The sequence below is a fragment of the Perna viridis genome, chromosome 4 (assembly GCF_037379345.1).
Source record: "Perna viridis isolate PV_CMFRI_1.1 ecotype Kerala chromosome 4, ASM3737934v1, whole genome shotgun sequence".
In the NCBI taxonomy this organism is placed as follows: domain Eukaryota; kingdom Metazoa; phylum Mollusca; class Bivalvia; order Mytilida; family Mytilidae; genus Perna; species Perna viridis.
In genome coordinates, this window is record NC_142448.1 from 27,413,494 (window position 1) to 27,429,621 (window position 16,128).

At 31.8% G+C, this 16,128-nt stretch overlaps 2 protein-coding genes across 2 annotated transcripts; one reads left to right on the forward strand and one right to left on the reverse strand.

Annotated features, from left to right (window-relative positions):
* On the reverse strand, positions 1 to 13,834 carry LOC148619565 (uncharacterized). Its single transcript, XM_088579625.1, has 6 exons — positions 13,010 to 13,834; positions 10,810 to 11,139; positions 9,270 to 9,578; positions 7,676 to 7,760; positions 2,618 to 2,817; positions 1 to 2,141 (listed from the first exon to the last, which is right to left on the reverse strand). Exons 1-6 carry the CDS (start codon positions 13,191 to 13,193, stop codon positions 1,801 to 1,803), a joined length of 1,449 nt encoding a protein of 482 aa, XP_088435751.1. The 5' UTR covers positions 13,194 to 13,834; the 3' UTR covers positions 1 to 1,800.
* Positions 13,835 to 14,210: 376 nt separating this feature from the next.
* On the forward strand, positions 14,211 to 16,128 carry LOC148619566 (uncharacterized). Its single transcript, XM_088579628.1, has 2 exons — positions 14,211 to 15,075; positions 15,344 to 16,128. Exons 1-2 carry the CDS (start codon positions 14,335 to 14,337, stop codon positions 16,004 to 16,006), a joined length of 1,404 nt encoding a protein of 467 aa, XP_088435754.1. The 5' UTR covers positions 14,211 to 14,334; the 3' UTR covers positions 16,007 to 16,128.

A 16,128-nucleotide genomic window follows, 5' to 3' on the forward strand; every position in this document is an offset into this window, starting at 1 on the left:
CAAATTGTACTATCTTCAATTTATTGTAGCATAAACATATGAAAACTCAACAAAACTATTAACAGGAGACAGTGAATTTTTAACAATTACGGTATCAATAGTCATTCAATGCAATGGTATCTGGTTACACGAAAAATATACCAATCATATAGTATGACTAAGTATTAATGTGGAGATAACTAAACCAATAACATGTCTGGACCACTGCATTACCATCATAAGTTTGTAAGCACATATCTTCCAAATACATGTACATGTATGTATATTGAAGAAAGTACAATGTATGAACTTATGATAGCATACACTGCTGAGAAAAAAATTTGCAGTCTTTATAAAAATCATATTAAATACTTATGAAATTGTCTATGGTTGAAGATGCACATCTTCTATATTTGTATAAACATATTCAAAAGTTTGAGTAATATTAGTTCAATTATGTTTCAGTTCCAGATTACACAAAGTTGTAACTTCCGCACCAGAGTATTGCAAAATAAATGGAGAAGTTTTACAGGTTGGAAAGCATCTGTCAAATTCATCCATAACAAAAAGTACACATCTCCAACATGTATATCAATACTGTGCAAAGTTTGAATAATATTGTTTCTCAACATTTTGAGTAACTCATTACACAAAGAAGGTACTATCCACAGAGATAAAGTGACAAAAAAAAGAGCTAAGTTCAACACACTGAAATTGTAAATAAATGAAAATGTTTATACATGTATTACTTCTCCATAATGGGGATGCACATCTTTAACATGTATATTAACTTTACATAATGTTTGAAAAATATTGGTTTAATACTTTCTGAGTAACAGATTACACAAAGTAATTACTCCTAAGCATGATAGATGGAGAATAGTGGCTGCTTTCACCAATGTTTACCAAGGTAAATAAGTTGCATGATATTTACATTGATCTGATCATTTATAAGTATAGCTTGCTTCTTTAGTTGTAGTTATTTTAAACCAAACATTGGCATTTTTATTTTGACAAGGAAACAGCATGGACAAATGTGTAAACAAGAGGAAGCAATTAATCCAGATTACCTAAACCTGGGGCAAACTTTCAAGTATTAAAGTAGTTTCTTTTGAACTGTTTCAAACAACTTTACAATAAAATCTCATGCTCATGAAGGTTATAAAAATGACCATTTATCAACTGTAAAGATAGTTTAAAATCTAACAAAATCTCATTTTAATTGCATATCTAGGAAAGGTGTCCAATAGAAGTAATTTTGCATAAATATGTAATAAAATGCAAGAATAAAATCATAACAAAAAAAACAATTGAATAAAAAATTCTAACAATATTCATCTACAACACAGTACTGATGTCAGAACAGAAAATTCAATGTTCTTTCCAAGGTTATTCCTTATGTTTTCCATGGTTGATTTTGATAAGAACAGTTTCATTGATCAATAATTCTCTCCAAACCTTAGGAAAAACAAAAGGAATCATGCCTAAGATTCATGGATAACTGACTGGGGAAGTTTGTTTTTATGTCCTTGACTACCGGTACTTTGAAGAGTCTTGCACAGACAGAGATAGAAGAACATACAGGTTTTTTCAAAGACTTTAGAAAATGAAGTAAAATTCAAGGTCTTTTCCAGCTTCTTGCATTCCCAAGGGAATTCAAGGACTTATCCAGTTTTCATGGTTGTGTGGTAACTCTGTATTGCAAACAATAACAAGTTTGAAGTTTTATCACATCATTATGAAAAAACAAATTTCGCTGAAAAAGCCATCTCTGGTCAATACATTCAAATTATCTGTGCAACATCAATACTAAGGTTGGATCTATAGGATCACTTTAGACCTAAAATTAAGAAGGTCTCCCTCGTCACCTGCAGTTTCAATAGAGCCATAGGACCTTGTTGTTGATAAATCCTGTCGAACTGGTGAATCTGAGGTGGAAAATTTTCCTCTTTCTAAAAATAAATTCATCAAATTTTTTATAATTGGAGTCAGTCTTGATCTACTCTTTATTTGTGGATGGAAGTTAAAATCTGCTGTCTCTGTGACATGTTGCTTCTGTTTGAATCGTAGAGCTGAGTACGCTAATGCAGCAATAGTCACAATAATTCCCACCACACAAAATACTACTGTCACTGTAATGGATACAGTGGGAAGGACGGTTCCTGAAAAATAATAAAAAATTAGAATCTGAATGACCTTAAAAATGTGAAAGCATCTGCAGTCGTACATTTATTCAGAAGCATTTGCATTTATAGTCAGTAAGAAAAATGAAAAGGCAGATTGAAACATGTGTTTAGGCATATCTCTGCTCTGAGAGAGAAAACTCTAAACTAGACCTACAGGGGCATGAATGATATGACCATGTTTTTTTGTTAATGCAAAATGAATCTAGCAAGGGTTCATAATTTTGTTGGTAGCCATAACAAACTATATCAGTTCTTTCCCTGTAATAGTTAATGAAAAGAAAGTCGAATTACAACAAAACAATAAAATTAATAAAACCTGATTCAGCATTTACCCTACATTACATAGATAAGCAGCAGTCTTACATTGAAGTTAAAGACGCTGCTCCCCCATACACTTTTAAAGTTTTACAGGCTTAATAGGCATGCTTAGTCTGGATAAACTAAGTACAAACCTTTCTGATGAATGACGGAAAATGAAGTTTGAGTATACACCAGACTAACATCATTTTCCATTGTAATATTAAGATGATAAGTTCCTTTCTCTAAATCATCTGGCAGATGGATAGAAAAATTCCTTTGGTTGCCATTTATAATTGTGTGGTTCAGACTACCATTCACATTCAACAGAATCCAAGACACGATGGTAGGATTACTGAAATGAAAATAAAAATCGCTATAATCTGTACAGTATACAAAGCAAACAATATATTCACATGTCAACTACCCTAATTAACTATATTTTTTTTTATTTACCAGTTTTTTTCTTAGTGATTATTTTTTAAAACAAATTTTAATAAAAAAAATACCAGCGTCTAGCTAGTAATAGATAGAATCACACCTGAAATTTTTTATTTGAGTGTTTTTAGTAAATCAAAGGAAAATTGTTTTCATTCATTAGATTTGATTCCTTGTTAATACTGTTACCTAGAACAGTTTCTTAAAATGGTTTAATGTCCTATGGCAGAAATGACCTTCACTGTGTGAACTCCTCTGACTGATAGAGTAAATAACTTTAACATAGATATGTTGGATTAAAATGTACGACCTTCACTTTCATAAGTTGGTCAAAAATAAATTCAACATTATCTGTTATTAAATTGATATGATTTTAAACAAGTACAACTATCACTTAGTTAACTGTCTGACCTTGTTAATAAAACAATAGATATAGGTCAGTAGATACAGTATGTATCAACACATGCTTGATACAACATTTACATATAGATACATGAGTTATAGAAATGTGTTTATTATGGTTAGCCAAAGTTCAATTATACTATCAAATTTTATCTGCTTTGTTGTACACATATTGTATTGAAATAGACAAGTGCTTTAAGATCAACATGTACATAGTGATATAAGCTTAGAATGTGATATCAAAATCCTTAATGAAATTTTACTGAATTCCTGGGTATTTAATAGTTACAACTAATATACACTCTAAACTTGTTCATAAGTAGTAAAATCACTAAATTTCAGGAATAAGCATGAATACCATTTTCAGTACACAGCTGATTATAAACATGTAGGTTCCATTATTATGAATTTCAAAACAGATTTATTTTTGTTTTGGTTGCCAAATCATGTGTAACGATATACAACATCTCAATTACAAGTAGAGGTCGAAATATAAACAGAGGTTTATAAGAACAATTAAAGGGCAACAACTCCTACATTGTTAAACTAACTCAAGAGAATAAATTTTGTTAACAAAGTTTCTTTTCCAGATAATTATTTTTATATTTCTAGATATCATTTTAGTTTTGCTACTAATACTCTAACTTTCCATAATAAAGGGACTTATTTGTGGAATTTATTATTCCAGTTTTTTCATAAAATTAGCAAAAGTATGCTGGTTCACTGTAGTCTGTGAGATGTAACTTGATATAGCCATAAATGTTGAACCCAAGACAGATCACAGGCACTTGAGGCAAGGATAGATCTGACAGCCTTCTTTATTCCTTGACAAGCACTATTTATTTGTGCAATAAAGTAAAATGTTGGTATCAAATACACAATTTCTAATTTCCAAAGTCCTGGCCATGACTTCATTAAAAAAGCTACTAACTACATCTGAATATAAAATTGATATCTATCAATGTAAACCTGTATACCAATAATAGAATAGTGTCTTAACGGACAGGAAAACTAAAAAAACTAAAACAAAAAAAAACAAAAACAAAACAAAAAAAAAAACAAAAACAACTAGAAAAAAATATGAGCTGAGCTCACCTAGTGATACCACACCCACCCATCCCCACCCACCCCCACTCAAAAAAAAAACAATAGGAGGTGCACACTGGCATGTAATAAAGTGTCTGTGAAAGTTTCGTCAGATTCCATTAAGTGGTTTCAGAGGAGTTGTTGATTTGAACTTGGGATGAGCAAACAGCAGGACACCATCTAAAGTGGGTGTTATTTATAAAAAAAAAAAAATGTCAACTTAATCAAACAATTCAATCAAGGTAGACATTATACTAAGAATCAGTTTAAAATCTGAAACATTTAAAAATCGGGAAACAGTTCAACATCTTTGTCCAAATAGTCAGCATCATGAACATGTCCAATACATGCATAACACTAAAGTAACTTTAAAAGTTTAAGTGTGGGTTACAAATTACATGTACCTACAAATGACTTTATGGTTTAAAATGTCCAAACTCATACTAAACGCTAGTCAAATAGGTTCATAAAAAAAAGTACACATCATCAATACGTATGACTGTATGTATAGGCAATGTACAAAGTTTGATTAATATTGGTTATTTACTATTTCAGCTACATATTACACCATGAAGGTACTATTCACACCTAATAGTGGAAAATAAAAATCAATATATAGGGTAATGGTTGTAAAAAATCCATAATAGGAGGTGCACATCTTAAATATTAATAAAAACACAGTGCAAAGTTTGAATAATATTGGATAAATACTTTTCCAGTTCCACATTACCAAATTAGGCACCAAGCATGCACTATGTCAAGCTGCTAGTAGACCTACTTTCCATGTTGGAGACAGAGGTCAAAAAGTAGGTTTTATACAAGTCTACTTCAAACCAAAGTAAGTGTAATAAAAATACTTAAATGGGACAGGATACCTAAAGATACTACAGATACAAAAATAATCTGTACAGTCTTTTATAATACATGCCCTGATCATGACAGCTGCATACATACAATGTAATATAAACCACAGCTATCTGTTATCATAATGTATTTTATACACAAGTACCTTCCCTTCATAATTTTAAATCGACCTTAACACGTGAAAGTCTAAATAAGAAGTCAGAATATTTAACAAACTTGGTACAAAATAATATTAATCTACATGAATTGACATTAAATTTATGAAATCAAGGAAGAACTTGTAGAAAATACAGTGGATTCCTATTAATCACATAACCTATTTGTCAGAAAAAAGTTTACAATTAACAGGAATATGCAATTAACAGAAATTATTATTTCAAGGAAAAATACTTCATATTTTCAATGTTTAAGTGGGTCATATTCTTTTACCAGGTGTAATTGGATTCATGCCAAAGTGTCTAGAAAGAGAAAATATTATTGTGGTAAAAACAAAGTTCTTGAGAAAACTGAGGTACTTCACTAATGATGTATTGTTTTAGCCATTCAGGTACATTTTTAAGTAAATTTTAAAAAAATTTAAGAGAATTTTCTAATTTTTGGTCTTGTGTTTTACAAATAAGAGGAATTTTTTACATGGATAAGATGGGGAATATTTTTGTTTTTGAGTTTTTATGCAATTAACAGGAATGTGAATCAACTGTATAAGAATCACAATGAATATAGTAATACAGAAAGATGACAATATTTTTTCATTTATAGTTTTTCAATCTTTACATAACATTATCTAAATGTCTAAATTATCTTAAATTCTGCTTTTCTCAATTAACAGACAGCTATTACGTCAAAGTACTTGTGTAATGTGTACTGTGTCAATTAAGTAGCTGTCTTTGTAAGAATTATGCAAAATCTGAAAAATGTGATATACCTCAAAAAAGGCTACATATTTTTATCTTTGTTATCAAGTTGTTTTATGGGTCTATACTATGAAATGTGTTATTATTCATTCAAATCTGCCTGCTCTTAGGAGATAATCAACATTGAAAATCCAGTAGATTCTATTGTATTTGAACATCATTTACAGATTATCTCCCTTAATTTTGAAATCTACAGTGCATTCTTTACAATTTTTATCTCTTAAGAGCACAGGTTATATGAAAAACTGAATGTTAATTTCTGTTTACTATGACATTTCAAACAAAATATAAAAAATAAAAATATGTAGGCTTTTTACCCATGAATCACATTTTGCATGGTCCTTAGCTGGAGTGCTACTTAATTTCAAATGAGAAATTGGTACTTTAAACATTTGAAAATTGAATAACTGGTGCAAAATGCTAGTACTGGGGACCATTAGAAATGAGATAACTTGTTATAGGGTATATTTAATATTCATTTCTTTGCATTCAGATCATGATGTCCTTATATGGAAATTACCACTGACATTTATGAATGAATTAATTTTCCTGATTTGAGAGTCAGATCTGAATAAAGAAAAAACGGACTCTGATTAGATAAGGAAACAAATTAATCCTTCATTACATAAGGTTGCCTATAAACATTTCTTATTTTAAATAACATTACCGGATATACTATATTAATCAAGTAGACTTTGATACCTCAAACTTGGGAATGTTAAGAGAGCTATTCCATGGAGGATGCTAACTGATTTTACAAATCTCTCAGCTCAGACAACTGCTGTGTCAATTCCGATCTTCAATCTTAATTGACTTTAAGTCCTGTATTATGTATGAATAATTAGGTATTGTACAACAACCTGCACAAATCCTGTATCTCTACCACCCCATAAACGAAGAGAAAACATGACTCGTACATGGATATAACATACATTGTGTGTTAAACACTCATTTATAAATTTGTAAACCTTATCTATATATCTCTTTAGACTTGAGGCAATCAAAACCTGATCATTAGACCTCTTTGTAAGGTAGACCATATATATTATACTTTGTCTTTAGATTTTATAAAAATAGATGTGGTTTGATTGCCAATGAGATTCACCAAATGCCAAGCAACAAACAATTCGTCTATTTTCTGATGCTGGAAGAACATAGTAAAAATTTATTTTTTTTAAATTGCTTTAATCACTTAATTTACAAGATTTTAGATTGATTAATTGATTGTAGTTGACAGACATCTTATGCAATCCAGGATGAGAACATTGCACCAATCAACAGACCTTGCTTTTACTATATCAATTTCATGTCAAACACTATTTGCTCTTTGAAAGTACAGATTTTTTTCTTTGTAAATTTGCAAGATGACTAAAAAGATAATCTGTGTAATAGGTACCTCACCCTTGATTAAACCTGTACCTTATCACTTCTAATACTGAAAATGCCTGTATCATACATAGACAGATATGATCCTCGTCTACAAGAATGTAAGTTGATGACCTTTCTTACCTTCCATTGTAATGGATATCAATAGATACAGGATTCCCTACATCAATTTCCTTGTCATGAGTTATATGTGTAATGTTTATCTCATCTGTAAATTAAAAAAAACTACATTATACCATCAGAAACCTCAATACTTATATGCAACAGTATCACTGGTACCATATTTTTTATATAACCATAATAAATTATGTCAAAGAAGATATTTGTTTTCTTTCAATTATTATCAAACAACAGTAATATAATTCATGTGTATATTAAATTATAAAGGCCAAAGAATTTTGCAATGATACTGTCAAAAAAGAAAAGAGCTTCACGAAGCGCTTCACAATACAACCAAGACATGCTGAACTCTGCTCATCACTTGGGGCAATTGTGAACACAACATCTGGTCTGGACACTATAGCACAAAATTTGAATTTCAATTAAAAATTTTTAAAATTGGACCAAAAATAAGAAAGTCATATTTTTTTAGGAGTGGCCCCTTTGTGCCTTACAACTCAAAAACCATCAGAGATATCTGAAATCTGATTACTTAAAGCAGGCAGGGATTTCATAAGGAATCAAAATCAGACTAAAAATTTTAAAAAAGTTAACTTCTAGGGTAGTGGCTCCTCTGGCCCCTTATAAGTTGATATCTGAAATCTGATCGAATAATACAAGCAGGAATTTTTACAGGAAATTAAAAAAAAATCAAAATTAGATCAAAAGTAAAAAATTTATTTTGACATGGTCCAATTTCTTACCCCTTTGACTCCAAAACAGTTAAAACTTCTAAAACAGAGTTTCAACAGAAGCACATTGACATCAAAATCATAAAGATCAAATAAATAAAACCTTCCCTATCAATTCTAATGATAACATCCATTTTCTCACTTTTAGCCCCTTATTTTTAAAGGGGTGAGAAAAAAACCTTTACAAACTATCAAAAAGATTGGATCAATTTTAATCAAGTTATTGTAAATAAACTAAATTTATAGAAAGCCAGTGACGAAGACGACATGGTGATACCATTATATGACCAAAAATTTGTTTGAGGTCATACTAAAGTATAAAACATTAGCTTGAATCTCTGGCTTCACATGTATCCTTTTGTTCCAGACTAACAAGGAAAATCTATCTGAAAAAATATCACAAAGTATATTCTAAACCGTTCTCTTTTACTCTACTAACCTTAAAATATATATGTACTGGTAGTTACCACAGTATATAATTTGATTATAAAATGTTTGCCTTTGCTACTAAAATTGTATTTATAATTGGGATTTTTGTTCACAATTAACTTGCTTCCATTTATAGAAAGAATACAGCAATAAGCAAGTGAGGCAATTGATTAATGGAACAACATGTAAAGTTTTTCACTACATACATGTACATCTACAAAAAGGCAAACAAAAAAAAATATGTCTGTTTGCTGCTACCCGATCCATCTCAAACATTTTCTGACCATTTTGGCTCATGCACTATTAAAAGTCTAGATTGATCCCAATTAATTCAATGCAAAATTTAAAAAGACAAATTCCCTTCCTATTGCTGGTAGGAAAAAAACACTAATATTTTTTTTTTTAGCCTAACAATCATAAATACTTATTAAACGTACCTTTCAAGTTAATGTATTTCTTAAAAACACCAATCTTAGTCAATATAGGTTCGAGGGTAGCTGTGGCTTTCACTTCTAACGTGATATTGAGAATTCCTGTATGATTTCCACGGTAAATCATTGCACTTCTATTCATATTCCATTCTTGGAATGTCTCATTCACATACCAAATATAGGCATAGGTATAATTGTTTTCAAATACATCTGTCAAAACAGAGGTCAAGTTCAATGGGTTTTTTGTGGCATATATTAATTTCCCTTTCTTTCGAGTAAGGTTCTGAGCAACTATCATATTACCATTAAGGTTTTCTGGAAAAGAAGTTGATACATTGTATTAACATGTAACTGATTTACTCCAGCAGTGTAAGAGGTTGGTTGGCATACTGGCAAGCCATTTTCTGACATGTACTGTGGAATGGAATTCCAACCTCTTGTAATTTTAAGAGTGAGCAACGCATAATGTGAAACTTATCAACTATACACAAATGTATAATTGACAAATTTTCCTAAAACAGAAAGAAAAGGAAGAAATCTTAGCAATAAACATGAGAATATAAGTGTTATTATCAAAAATGTTAAGGCTGATAAAAAAAACTATACACAGGAAAAATGGACATGTTTTTTTTTTTTTTTTTTTTGTTTATTTTTTGACATGAATGCATATACTGTAATTGTACTAATTTTCTTAGATTCTTTCAAGTGACCATATTTGCGGGTATCAATTTATGCTGTTACAAAAAAATATGATTAGCATTATAAAGCATAAAAAATTAATTTAGCGTGTATTATTCTTCAATGTTTTCTATCCATCCTGAAAAAGCGAAAATTGGTACACCACTAATGTACGTATGTTAACAGTATTTTCTTAAATCATACAAAATCCATACTCTTTACATAAATAAAGAAAATACATAACTACAACATGATGTTTATGCACAAATGAAATACATGTGTACTCATAAATTAGTCTGTAAGGCCTATTCATATGTTTTTCAAATGATTTTCATGTAGGTCCTAAACATATGAAAAACATGATTAACATACAATGTACATGTATGTTTTTCAGGTGTTTTTCAAAACATATGATAGACATACATATATATTCCAATTTTTCCTGTGTAAATGGCAATAAAATGTTCATTACAACAGTTTGCAGCATTGCTTCAACTTATTATTTTAATTCATTGGAATGGAACATACAAAATGTTCCAACAAAAATGACATGAATGATACAAGAGATACATGTAAACCATAATAAATTAATTTGAGATAAATACTGTAATCTGATTGGTTAAAATAATTTTGTTTTATCTTAATGGATAAAAAAAATAATTGACATGCCCTTATTCATTAAATTCAGAGCTACTTTTCTCATGTTTGAAGATAAAAATATGTTTTAAAATTAATTTATAAGAATTGGCACTTCGTGCAATAAACAATATGCACATGGAAAATTTATGTTATTTTTCAAGAGACAAAATTTTTATTATTGCCAATTCTTAAAGGGATTTCATCATAACAAAATATGAACAATTCTTACGTGTCAACCTGAAACTTTTTGATCCATGTGCCACCTTTATACGAATTACTTTAAAGATACTACTTGGTTTATAAACATTCACTGTCATGTGATATTCTCCAGGCTGAACAGGAAAAAGGCCAATACTAGAGAAATCCTTTATTCTCACACTTGATGACAGGTTAGCGTGAGAAGTCAGTGAATGATCATTGGCATCATTTTCCCAAACATATGTAAATGTCGTCTCATTTGATCCGATCTTCCCCAGTGAAGTCAAATTGGCAGCAAATTTCACAATGGAATCTAACACAGCAGGACTAGAACTGTTTACTGTTATTTTAAAGGGTTCATCTGAAACAGATAGAAATGTGACCAAACAAAGAGTAATCAAGGGAACCAAGGTTATAGCGGTAATCAAAACAATGTAATCCAGGGACAAAGACCAGACATGGAAAATAGACATACACAACAAAGAACATAAAGTAACTAAAATCATACATACAAAGTAGCAAAAGCAAATGAGCAACTCGGACTCCACTAAAAACTGGTAGCATGGACCAGGTGCACCGGTAAGGTAAGCGTCCTCTGATTTTCTAGAAACACCCGCCGAGTTGCTCACAAAAGGTCAAGTCAGGGGTAGACAAACGAGGAGAGGAAAACTATGACCCATTGTATAAATCAGTTTTCATGGTGCAGATGGATACACCATAACGATCCATGAGTTCATGACGACGACCATAAAACTTCTGTAATGATGATTTCAATCTTGTAGTAACATAACCCTGTTCCAGAAGCCTATTTGTTAGAGTTCTAGCGCGATACAAAAAGTCTGCATAGTTTCAGCAAACTCTGGCATAACATATGAGTTGTGATATGAACACTCCATTCGTAGGTGCCGAAGGGATGTTGCCACAGATGAAAGGAAAGTTGACAATTCTGAATGAAAAATTATCACGTTTGTCGTAAAGTTTGGTCAATAGTTTTCCTTGTCCATTGATTTCTAAGTGTAGGTCAAGATATGAGGCTGACTTCACAGTGTCTGTAGTATCCTTTATCTCAAGTTCTTTTGGGTAGATGCGATGTATCAAATCCCCGAAATTAGGATTGTTTAAAGATAACACGTCATCATCTATATATAAAAGAGTTAAATAAGTTACAACCCTTGAAATCAATCCAAACCTTCCTTTTATGGTAGAGCAGCCTGAAAAACAATTCAAAGAAATCCATTTAGTTGGCCACAGACCTCCAATTATTGATTCCATAGGTTCTACACATTTTTTTCACTGACATTTTTTGGCTGTAGCTTGGACCATATCATTCATAAATAAAAGATAAAAGGGACCACTCAAATCGACCAGAATACACCTTGGAAACTCCACTTGAAATATCAGGAAATGAAGTGTGATTTTTTTGCCCCCACTAATCTCCAAACCCAAAGGTAATGCATAAGATCTTTGTAAGTGTATACTAAAAGTGTACCATACAAGTAAAAGAGAAAGGAGATTTAACTTTCTATCATCCCATCGGTATACAGTGTCCCATTTGAATCTACATTTGATAGAAAATCTCCCTTCTCAATTGTTCAGAGTACTGTCTAAGGCAGTTCATCAGGTAATGGTAATTCAAATCATGATTCCATCCTGTCAACTGTTTCATTGGCTATAATCAAACAGATAAGAAACTTATTAATTAGCCAGTTTATCGATAAAACTATCATGCACGGCAGAGAACAAGATTCCCTGACCTTTCTATTTCATCATTTAACTACTTCTTCCTCTTTTAATGAAATGATCTGAAATAAATTGTAGCAGACACACTGAAAAGGTAAAAATGGGAAACTGAAAATTTTATTCAAATATCTTTAAAAAACAAAAAAGTTGTGCTAGGTTAATGTGAAAATAATTAATTTAATTTTGAATTATTTTCGTTTTTGTAAAAATCCGGGGCTGGGTGGGGAGTGGGAGGGGGGGGGTAGGTAATTTGTTTTGAATTCTTCTTGTTTGTATGGGTAGAATGAAAAATTGGCAATGAACATGAAGCTAAGATATAGTAGAATAGGAAACTGAAAGTTTTATTACAATATTCGTAATACTTTTTTTAGTTGTGATCATTTAAAGTCAAGTTGTCGTTATTGATTAAGTAAGTACCAGATCTTGTTTACCGCCACATGATAATATGAGATTTCAGAAAATTGCAAATCTGTATGTTGTATATTTCTTACCAAGTACATGTTCAGTGTTCTGTATATTTCCAACTTTCAAGTAACCATGCTTTACAGACTGTTGAGATTTGATTCTCCTTACAAAACTTCTCCTATTCAATTCTGGAATCACAGACTCTACTGAAAATTGGTCAAATGTTAAAACTCCAAGGAGAATAATAATGAAGACAGCAGGCAAATGCATTTCACTGCATCTTGTTACATCTTCATTTTTTAATTATATCCTTTGTGTGGTACGCCTTTGTTAGTATATGAAACGCATAATCCCAGGCCCCTGAAGACATAAACTGAGAGTTCGTTGTTTCAGTTTTCTTTCTTTTCTATTACTTATGATACTAGGAAGTTTCGGATCCGCCTGTTATCGAATTTCCTCTCCAACTGTGGTGAAATACAACGTAGCTGAATGACATGCATTCTTCTGTGTTGTTTGATAACACACGTATGATACCGTATAACTTAAGCGAACTAAGGCTGAAGTCCACAATTTAATTCGATTTGCTCCAGATAACAACAATAATCACAAACAATTAAAATGTTCGGAAGTAGCGTAATGGTCATCTGGCGGGAAATACGAAGGAACAATTCGGATTTCTGTTTTACGTGTAGAGAAAATGACCGAAGAGTTCCGATAGGAGTTATAATCTTATTTGGGGGTGTGTAGGAATAAGCCGTATTTATGCATTTATTCCATGTTCAGGATATCTCATGTACTTTATAAGGGTGTGTTCCCCGAACGCCTACTGGATTAAAACAACATCTCATTAGGTATAGGGATTAAGAGGCCTCTCAAGGGGTGTGTAATTATTAATTTACCTGTAAAATTACCTGTAATTGAAAAGTAGACATTCATAATTTAATAATGTGTAGTGATGGACCCTTCATTTTAGTATAACATTTATATAATTTTCTATATCTATATATAAAATAAGAATAAAATTGTAGATTTGCAATAAACTATATTTCATAATTTCATATAAATAAATAAAAGCTAACAACATTATTCATGATGTTTAAAAAATAATAGAAAATTTAATATTTTGCAATAATTATTTTCAAAGTAAGCATTATCTAACAGTTATTATACTGAGCAAATATTTAAAAAAAAAAAAAAAGATAATTCATAAAACAAACTAAGTGGTCCAAGCTTTGCACAATTTGAAGCAATTAAGCAAATAATTAAATTATTAAAGTCTGGAACTTAACAAGCTGCCTGTAATTGTTGTCCAGTGATTCGTGTTCATCATGTCAGCTTATATGAACAGCATAAGCTCTAAAGTTGTATAAAGGGGACTGAAAAATGTAAATTCCTTATTCAACGTCAAACAATGGCAAATGCACAACTGAATGTAAAGTTCATAACTAACAGAAAAGGGGGCCAGAACCTAGCCTTAGATGGTTTCTTATACAGAGTTAACCGCAGGACACCTGACAAGGTGTTTTGGAGGTGCATAGTTCCAGGTTGTTCAGCCTCATTATCAACATCTAACAACATACCCACTGGTTTTGGAAGGCAACCACATAGTCATGTAGCAGATCATGCAGAAGTTGTTTCAAAACAGATTATGAACCAAATTACCAAACGTTGCTTAGAGGAGGTCAGACCAATCCCTACTATATTCACAGAAGAACTCAACAAATTTCGAGACGATGAGAGTGATGATACTACTAGAGAAGTGGTTGAACATCTGCCCACTTTCAACTCCGCTAAGTCATCACTTTACAGCGCTCGACGTAAGCAGACACCACCACTACCAAAGACTCAAACAGACATCAGACTCGAGGGTAAATGGACACAAACAGCAACGGGAGACCGATTCTTACTATTTGATAACACACACCAAACCAGCAGAATGATTGCATTCGCAACAACAGAAAATCTTCAAGACTTAGCCACTACTGACAAATTCTTTTGTGATGGTACCTTCTACACATGCCCTAGTCTCTTTCACCAAATCTACACCATACACATACTTATCGACGACAAAATGACACCAGTTGTATACGCTTTCCTACCAGGAAAAAGTCAAGCTACTTACACCCGTTTTTTCACTCTACTACATGACAAGGTAAGCACTAAATGTAATTAGAAAACATATACACATTTTTTATTTAAAATAAAAAAAATGATGAGATGGAGTAAGTGTAATTGAGATAAATCCCATTAAAGATTTTGTAAAAAGTGCAAGTGAATTACACATTTTTGAAACTGTTATGACTTTGGGCTTGCAGACAAATACTTAGAATTTACTATATTGACATGTTTTCTATAAGAGTTTTTGTAAATTGATAACAAGTAACAATTACATCAATTATAATGTATACTTTTTATTATAGATGGCAGAACATGGACTTCAATTCACTGCAACCAATGCATATCTAGACTTCGAGACAGCTGCTCACAATGCGATCAAAGATGTGTTTCCAGGCGTACATACTAAGGGATGTTTCTTTCATTACGCACAGGCCATCTGGAAAAAAACACAAGCCAGTGGACTACAAATACCGTACCGAGACAACAATGATGTGAAAACGTTAGTGAGACGTGCTGCTATTCTTCCTCTTATACCCATGGACGCCATTGAGGATGTTTGGTTCCAGGCTCTTGAAGACCGTGACGACGCCAACATCACACACATAACTCAGACTTTTACAGATTATGTCACAGAGCATTGGGTGGAAGGAGACCGAACACGTTGGAACCACTTTGGAACACAAGGACCCAGAACCAACAACATCGAAGGGTGGTACAGCAAAATAAAGATGACACAACAAGCCCACCCCAACATATTTACTGCAATTAAGATGTTTAAAGATGTTCAAAATGCCAACGACATCAACAGAATACAGAGAGCAGCCGGTGGAACTACCAGACCACGCGCCAAGAAATACATGAACATCGACCGCCGTCTCGCCACATTGAAGAACCGTTACCAAACAGGAATCATAGATTTAATGACGTATGCTGACTCTGCTTCCGAACTTCTTCACCTTGCTTGAACATTTCTAAGAACTTAAAAAAATGTGATTCATATTTTCATTTGTGACATTAGTGCTGTACTGTGATATGTGCTTAGAATAATTATGTTGTTACATGTTTTATATTGATATTTATTTTAAAT

Bases quoted from the DNA above. Each gene is read 5' to 3' on its own strand.
- LOC148619565 (XM_088579625.1), bottom strand. From the start codon at position 13,193: ATGCATTTGCCTGCTGTCTTCATTATTATTCTCCTTGGAGTTTTAACA. The intron at 7,761-9,269 runs GTACGTTTAATA...TTTAATTTACAG, and splicing joins GAAATACATTAACTTGAAAG to ATGAGATAAACATTACACAT. The intron at 2,818-7,675 runs GTAAGAAAGGTC...TTTTCATTTCAG, and splicing joins GATATCCATTACAATGGAAG to TAATCCTACCATCGTGTCTT.
- LOC148619566 (XM_088579628.1), top strand. From the start codon at position 14,335: ATGGCAAATGCACAACTGAATGTAAAGTTCATAACTAACAGAAAAGGG. The intron at 15,076-15,343 runs GTAAGCACTAAA...TTTTTATTATAG, and splicing joins TCACTCTACTACATGACAAG to ATGGCAGAACATGGACTTCA.